The sequence below is a fragment of the Belonocnema kinseyi genome, chromosome 6 (assembly GCF_010883055.1).
Source record: "Belonocnema kinseyi isolate 2016_QV_RU_SX_M_011 chromosome 6, B_treatae_v1, whole genome shotgun sequence".
NCBI lineage: Eukaryota > Metazoa > Arthropoda > Insecta > Hymenoptera > Cynipidae > Belonocnema > Belonocnema kinseyi.
Genome location: NC_046662.1, coordinates 63,754,587 through 63,763,036, shown reverse-complemented (window position 1 = coordinate 63,763,036; position 8,450 = coordinate 63,754,587). Strand labels below are relative to the sequence as shown.

At 28.1% G+C, this 8,450-nt stretch overlaps 1 protein-coding gene across 1 annotated transcript in view; it reads right to left on the bottom strand.

The window, feature by feature from the left end:
• The window catches only part of LOC117175423 (hydrocephalus-inducing protein homolog), a 195,245-nt gene that overhangs the window by 67,648 nt on the left and 119,147 nt on the right, over positions 1 to 8,450 (bottom strand). Inside the window, exons 39-42 of the mRNA XM_033365130.1 lie at positions 4,452 to 4,555; positions 4,306 to 4,365; positions 980 to 1,429; positions 775 to 875 (exon numbers count right to left, since the gene is read on the bottom strand). Of these exons, the coding sequence (XP_033221021.1) occupies positions 775 to 875; positions 980 to 1,429; positions 4,306 to 4,365; positions 4,452 to 4,555 (715 nt within the window). The remainder of the gene's footprint in view (positions 1 to 774; positions 876 to 979; positions 1,430 to 4,305; positions 4,366 to 4,451; positions 4,556 to 8,450) is intronic.

Genomic DNA, 8,450 nt, shown 5'->3' with positions numbered 1-8,450 from the left:
GGAAGGGGTATATGGGACATGAGTGGAGGGGTATGAGGGGAAATTAGGTGAGCATTATGGGAATAAAGGAATGTTGTGTATTGTAAGAAAGGGGAAATGTGGGGACGAAAATGAGGGTTTAGAAAATGAGGAGAAATGAGGAAGTTCGAGGAAAGGACTGGTGAGAAAAGTGAAGCAAAATGAGAGTAAGGAAAGTATTAGGTTGTGTAAGGAAAGAAAGTGTTGAAAATTCATATTTTTTGGTTTGATTCAACTGTTTTTAATTAAAAATTGAAATATCTTTTAATGAAAATATTAACTATGACATTTTTCGTTAAGAACTAATTTTGCTTAGGTTGGATTTAAATGTTTTTTATTTCCAATTAAAATTTTTTTGAGTCCCAAGTATCAACTGTTATATTTTTTATTGACAATCAATTTCTTTTGAACGAAAATCAAATATTTGGTTTATAGTTGTATTTTTTCAAAAGCCATATTTTTTGTCGAAAATTTAATTGTTTTGTTGAACATGGACTTTTTAGACTAAAGCTTTTTCCTTTTGGATTAAAAATTCAAAAACTGTCTAGATGACAATTCTTTTTTTGATTGTTCAAAATTAATTAAATTTTTTTATTACAGCCACAAGGATTTTTTTATACTTAAAAGAAAAATTTACAACGGCCAGGGAAAAATAAACAATTGGTGAGGAAAAAATCATGAAAAGTCAAGCAACTTTAAAATTCTTATTGTGTAGCTACCCAGAAATTTTTTAAATTTGGTTAAAAAAGCCTCTACCCTTTATCTTTCCGATTTATCAGTAGTGAGCCGAAGTCGAAGGTGCTTGTGTCAAGAAAATAAGTAGGATCATTCGTTTCATCAATTTTTGTATGTTTAACCTGCAACATTTAAAAAAACCTAGTTGTAATTATTTTTAACAAAAGAGCATTCGTTTTATTAAATCAAAATCACAATTGAATAATTATCGCTTTTTATAACTCACACTACTAAATATGACTGAAGCATCCATATTAATCCTAGGAATATCTGAAATTCCTTCAACTTTAACGTTGTAAGTTTTATCAATACTATCGACAATACTTAAGGAAAAATCCTCCCTATAATGACCAATTCGATCGGGAAAAAATCGAACTATGTAGGTCTGACATTCGTAGGGTTGTAAAATCCAAGTCGGTTTTAAAGGTTCTTCGATTATAGTAGGGGTAAGGGAAATATTCGATCCAATGCTGTCTGACCTCTCAGACATTGCTGAATGAACTAAACCAATTGAATTTGTTGGAATTTTCAATTTTTCTTTCTTTTGGTAATCATTTTGTCGAAGTTGATGTTCTGACATGTTGTACATTGTACTTTCCTCCTTGACTGAGAGAGTTGTCATTGCCATATTTTCTGGCACATATTGCTTTAAGGAACTTGGACATGCACTGCACACCTCTTAAATATTTATAAACGAATTAATTTTTCATATTTTTAACGAATTCGTTAGGGTCCGTTCAAAAAGTACGTGACACTGGCCGGGGGAGGGGGATAACATAATTGTGATAATTTGTGATATAGGGAAATGGGGTGGTTAATGCGGAATGTGAAACTTGACACTTGAAAAAAATCAAAATTACTGATTTTATTTTTTTCTCTTCACCTTATTATTTTTTCTCCTGTTTTTTCTCGCTTCAATGTAAATTAAAATAATAGAACCCAATAAAAAAATTCAACTATTTTTCATTTGTTTCAATTTGAAATTAATTTTTTTAACTAAAATTTTAGCCCTTATGTTGGAAAAGATTTCCTCAGGTTTTGGCCGCAAACCAAATTTTTTGTTGCGAAAGTTATAATATTTGCAATGGAAATTTAATGTTGCAACGTCAACAACGTTTTTCTTGTTAAACGTTAAATGGACTTTGACGATTCTAACACTGATATTTTGGTTCAAAAACGTACATTCCTGAAATCTTCCTCCTGATTAAAAAATGTTGAATTTGTTTTAAAAAATACGAATTGCTCGTAAACAAATTGTACTTTTGTTCTCTTAAAATAATTTCAGTGTGCTATTATTTTCATTTTATTCTGGAAAAAAATGCGAAAAGAAATACTAAATAATTTCTGTTATTTCACGAGATATACATTTTATAGTGTGACGTGCGAGCACTAAGAGCATGCTGTCCATCATTCAAAAGAATAGTAATCACTATTCTTTGAAATAAAGATTAATTTTTCATGAAGAATGTATTTTTTTTTAAATTCAATATTTTTATATTCGGTAGAAAGATTTCTGAATTTTATGTTTGTAATCAAAAAGGTTCAATTTGTTTACAAACAATAGTTATTTTTTGGAAAACATCAATATTTTCATATTCAGATGAAAGATTTTTTTAAATTATGTTTTTGAACAAAAACATTTCAATGTAAGATCAATTGAAATTCGTTTAGTCATTCACGAGAAAAATGTTGATCATGTTATAACGTTAAAATATCATTATCAATAACTTTAGCAAACCATTTTTTTTGCGACCAAAACTTAGAGAAATTTTTTCGAACATAAGGGCTTTTAAAAAATTGATTTTACAGTTAAAAAACCTCTTTCGGTTTTTGATAGTCTACTTGGGATGATTTGACCTAAATTAAAATTCTAAACTCAAATAAAAAAACTGGTAAATAGAAAATTACAAACAACTGATTTTATTGGTTTAAAGCTGAACTATTTTTTTATACATATATTTCTTTTCTTGTTTGTAATTTTTTTAAAACTTTTTGGTTTGATTTTTAACATTTTTTGGTTGAAAATCTATAGTTTTTAGCAGAAAATTTAAGTTTTTAATTTTTCATCACGAATTTATCTTTTTTGTTTGAAAATTCAACTGCTTAGTAGAGAGTTAAACTACTTTAAAAAATTATTATTTTCTAGTTGAATATCCATCTCTTTGCAGGGAAATTTAACTATTTCGTTAAAAATTGGTTTTTCTTGAATGAAAGTGAACTTTTTGAACTGCAAATTGATATATTATATTTCTGAACTCCAAAAATTGATCTATTCCAGTTTTGGTAGGAAATTGTTCGTTTTAGGTTTAAGATTTATATATTTGTTTGAAAAATTACTTTTTTTTGTGATGCTTGATATTTCACCCAAAAATATTTTTATTTTAAATCACTAAAAGTTGCATTCATCTAGAAAGACAAATTTTCAACAGAATGGTTGAATCTTCAACCATAACAGAATTATTTTCAGTCAAAAAGTCTGATTTTTCATCAAAAATGATTATTTTGGAACCAAAAGAAATTAATTTGTAAAGAAGAAACACGAATTTTCTATACGATAGTTGTATTTTCACCAAAAAAGTTATTTTTCAACTAAATATTCGTAAATTTTACCAACATAGTTGAATTTTAAACTCAATGTGATGAATTTCTATCAAAACAGTTAAGTTATCAATCAAAAGGATTTAAGTGGAAAACGAGAAAAACGTTAAAAGTGGGAAAAGGGGGAAATACTGCGAAGCCGGCGATGAATAAATAGGAATTTTGATAACTTCATTAGTAATGAATGATAGCTTACGTGCGAACATTGATGTTCGCTTTTAATATTTTTAAAATCATTGATTAAAATACTGGAAATTCTCCTTAGAAAATAAAGTTAATTTCATACTACATACTTTTTGAGTTCAGATTACACTAGGATTGAATATTTATATTAATGTTAATATTGACCTTGATATTTGATTATTATTAATTTAAATTCATACCATGTTCAATGTTTAAATTTAAGGCCTAATAGCATTTTTTAAATATTTCTTTATTTTCCCGCCTTAATATTTTCATCATTAGAAGCCCTGAAACGTTGTCAAATTTGTATGAAACTTTTCATTTGGCCAATTTTTCAAAAACCTTGTAGCCCTATTTATTATCACAAATAATATTTATATCAATTAATTTACCAGTTTCTGTTTGTAAGTTGCACCGCAGTTTTTTTGGTATCAAGACTGAATACATTTTAGATCGCAAATCAGCTTCCGGTAATGTATTCGCAGTTCCTAAATATAAATAGTTAAAAAAGTATATTATCTGTATTTTTCAAAAGAATTAACAATATTTTTATTATTTTTTGGTGTATTAAAATTTTTATTGAACTTACTTAAAATTGTTGGTATTAATTCGTTTTTAGAGATCTGAGATACCACCAAATCGTAGATTTTTTCATCCCAAGGATCGGATGATTTAATGTGCCACACAAAACATTCAAGAGAAGAACTCTGCTAATTTTTAAAAATATTATTTTTTTTAGTCCATGTTCATACTAGGAAATGATAAACTTACTTCTCGATACATAGCTTGAGGTTTGTCCTTCCCTTTAGCTGGGCGTTTGTTAGACATTTCCTGAACCAAAATTAATTTTTATTTTAGTTTAAATCGATTGAAATATTATAATTTAAGGACTAGTTTGAATAAATCACCTTTCTTACCGGATCCCAATCCTGAATTAAATTTAAAATCGCAGCAAGATCAAACAAGTACTGATCTATGGCTGCATTAATATCTTGCCATTCTTTTTGCTTCTCTGGGCTTCCTTAATTATTATATTCTAATTAATAAATTGAAAAAAGTTCACTAAATAAGGATTCGCCTAACAAGAGACCGCCCGTAAATTATATTAACAATTTAGCCCAAAATGGTCTCAAAATACTGGAAATAATGTGATTTTTTTTTGGATTTTTCATGAAAATAGGGAAATAAATTCTTTGAAATAAAATAAGTGTAAAGACTATTCTGGTGGCCGCTGGAACCGAAAAACCGGGAAATGACCGGGAATATTATGAGACCATGAAAAACCGAGAAATAACACTGAATTTATTTTTTGACCGGGAATTGTCCAAATTTGTAGAAGAACAATCTGCCGAAGTTTGATTTTAACTGTTTTGTTTTAAGAATTCAGTAAATTATTATGATTTTCAATTATTATATCATTCAGTTTAGAGTGCGTAAATCAAAAACCATTCACATTTAAAAATTTCGATTTTGAAATGATTTTAAGTAATTGATAAGAAGTGTGGCTTCAAAAGAATAAAATCATTTCCTTAAGATTTTTAGGAATATTGAAAAGGATTGTTTATTTTGAAAAAATAATTTAAAGAGAAAATTGAATAAGATTTAGACGTATTCACAAAATTATCAAAAATAAAGGTAGAAGGTTTTAAGGTAATTTGTTTACTTTGGCAGGATTAAAAAAAATAGGAAACATTCTAAAAGATGTTTAGATTTAATTTGAAACTGTTCAGTTAAAAAGTGTTAGCAGCGTTTATTTTATGAGTATAAATTTATCAGATGCTAAGTTTTTATTTATTATTTCAAATTGAAAAATTTTTAGTTTTAGAGTTCGCATTTTTTAATTTCATTGCCCGTGAACAGCTTTTGCAGGCTGGGAAAAAACCGGGCATAAACCAGGAATTTTTTTCTTTGATTAAAACGGTCACCCTGCATATTGCGTTTTTAAACAATTAGTTGAATTTTCAACATTTCTACAAAAATAGATCAATTTTCAACAAACAAAAAAAACGAGTTTTGAACGACAACAAAATTATTCAAAGATGAATTTTTTCGAAGACATTTGAATTTTCGATAAAAAGATCAGTCTTTAATCAATAAATATGGATTTTTTATCGTAAAAGATGAATTTTTTTATCCAAAATGATGATTTTTTAATCAACCACTTAAATTTTTGACATAAAAAGATGACTTTATCGAGGTAGTTACATTTTCAACGTACAAAGATGAATTTTAAATAAATAAATTCAAGAATCTAACGACTAACTTTGGAAAACCACCGTAAAATGTTCCTATTGCAATTTAAAAAAATAAAAACTTTCCTATAAAAAGAAAAGAAACAATTTTGTTAGACAAAAATAAAAAAGAACATTTACCTATTGCTTTTATTTTCAAGTATTCTGCACATTAAAATTGTTGAATTTAAAAGCCAAAAATACGAATTGTCTACAGAACAGTTGAATTTGAACTGAAAATATGACTTTTTAACAAAAAAGTTAGTTTTATACCAAATAGTTCAGAAGATCAAATAGTTTAAAAGAGGACTTTTTCAAAAAACTGTTCAATTTTTAACCCGAAAATATGAATTTTTAACTAAACAAAAAAATCTTCAACAACAACAAAATATTTTTTTAAAAAGTAGTTTAAATAAAATAATAAAATAATAATAAATAAAAATTGTTTGAATAATTTGATTTCGATTTTTTTAAAATAAAAATTATTACTGTGGGTTTAGTGGAATATTTGTTATATTATAATTAATTAATGATTAATAATTAATTTATCAGTAATATTTAAGTGATAATGTTTATTGAAAAAAAATTAATCGAACAAAGCTGATAAATATTCCACTGAAGAAATATGAATAATTTTCAATAAAAAAATTATTCAAATAAATTCCATTTGTTTGAATAATAAAAAATTATGAACCAATGTTAGTAAATATTCCACTGGACTAATAGTAATAGTTTTTAGGGGGAATAACGAATTTTCGAAAAAAACTCAAACAAATTCCATTTGTTTAAATAATAAAAAGTTAATCAACCAATGATAATAAATATTCCACTCGACCAAAATTAAAATTTTTTAAGTAAAAACAGATGAGAATATAGTGTTCAAAAGGTCAACTTCATGAAGAATTGACATTTTGGGTTTTAAGGGTAGTTTTCAGCTACTCGTGGAGGTGTGTTAGGGGTGTCAAATCCATATATCTGATAGATGAAGTTCTTCATTGGATAATTCTCTAAAGCCCATCATACTTTCCCGTCACATTTTTTCAAACCCTAAAAAATTATTCTAAAAACTCCAAAAAGTGATTTTTCCCATGCATTTTACATGGGAAACTTGAAGTCAAAACCGGCACCTGTTAAAATAAAATAAAAAAATTTGGGAATTTCTTTTTTCGGATTTGGAATAAAATGGTGGGGGAGGGGTGTTGCCCTCTAGCACGCAAAAATTTTGCCATGCATTTGTGGACCACCCTAATCCTCAACCAACAGATTTTAATTTTCAACCATCTAGTTGCATTTTTAATCAAAGATGATAAAATTTCAACCTAATAGTTGAATTTTCAACTAGAAGAGATAATTTTTTCATTCAAAGTGTCATTTCTCAACGAAAAATGCTATAGTTAAATTTTGAGTTAAAAAAGTTAATTCCTGATCGAAAAAAAATGAATTTTTAACAAAATAATGGAATTTTTAACAAAATAGTTGAATTTTTAACCAAAGACCAAGAACAAAGAAGATAAATTTTCAAAGAAAAAAATAGTTAATTTTTCAACAAAAGCGATGAATCTTTAACAAACTAAAAATAAATGTTTAATAAAGTAGATCAATATTCAACCAAGAGATATTCAACATAAATTTTCTATTAGAAATTCGAATTTTTACCTAAAAAACGATGAAATTTCAATCGAAAAAGATTACTTTTTAACAAAGTTAACTGGGAATCTCATTTAAGTGCGGTTCTTGTCATAGCCCTAAACGGCCATCATTTAAAGCGAATAAAACATTTATTGCTTTGAACGTAAACATTTCGGGCCGTATTAACCATTTTCAATTTGAATGCATAATATTAAGCACCAGACGCGCGTGGGGGACTTAAATGGGAGCCCCAAGCTACTTCCATTTTCAACAAAATAGTTAAATTTTTAACCAAATAAGGTAGAGGCACCAGTCAGTGAAATGTGACCGGTGAGTCACATCCTTGATGAATTTATTTATTGATAAATTTATTTGAAATAAAAATGTAAATGAAGGTTTCGTAAAAAGTAGCAGGCTTCAATATTAAATTACATATAAATATGACCGAGAAATTATTTGCAAAGCAGTCTATAAAAGATATTCAAAAGCAAGTGGTGCCATCGAAATGCGTGTCTATCAAGTAGGGATAGTTACAAGCAGGGAGAGTGCTCAGGACCATTTCCTTGGCCCCAACACCCACGTAAATTCAACTTTTTTTAATCCAAATATTTAGTGCAAAATTTGTTCAAATTTTTTCAAGCAAAATTAGAATTTCTGCATCACCCGAAGTACCTGGTTTCTAAAAAAAAAAGACTGGCGGGATCAGCGAAACGTTTCGATGACTTCGCCATAATTTTTTTCGCACAGGGTGTAGTTTTAGGGATTGAAGCTTTTGTACAAATTTGAAAAAATCAAGACGAAAATAAAGGGCTCCTATAAAGTTGATTTTGAATCATGTCGGGTCCAGACACATGTTTATTTGCCCTGGCCATGCTGTTGTTCGTACAGGGGGTAGCTTTTAGGGGCAGACGTTGGTTGCAAAAATTTGAACAAGTTGAGACGAAAATAATGCGCCCATATACGAGGGTGGATTGATAAGTTTCCGGCCTGACCAAGAGATGGCGCCACTAGGCCTACCTTGAGGTGGCGTTCTATAGTACCATCCTTAGATAGCTT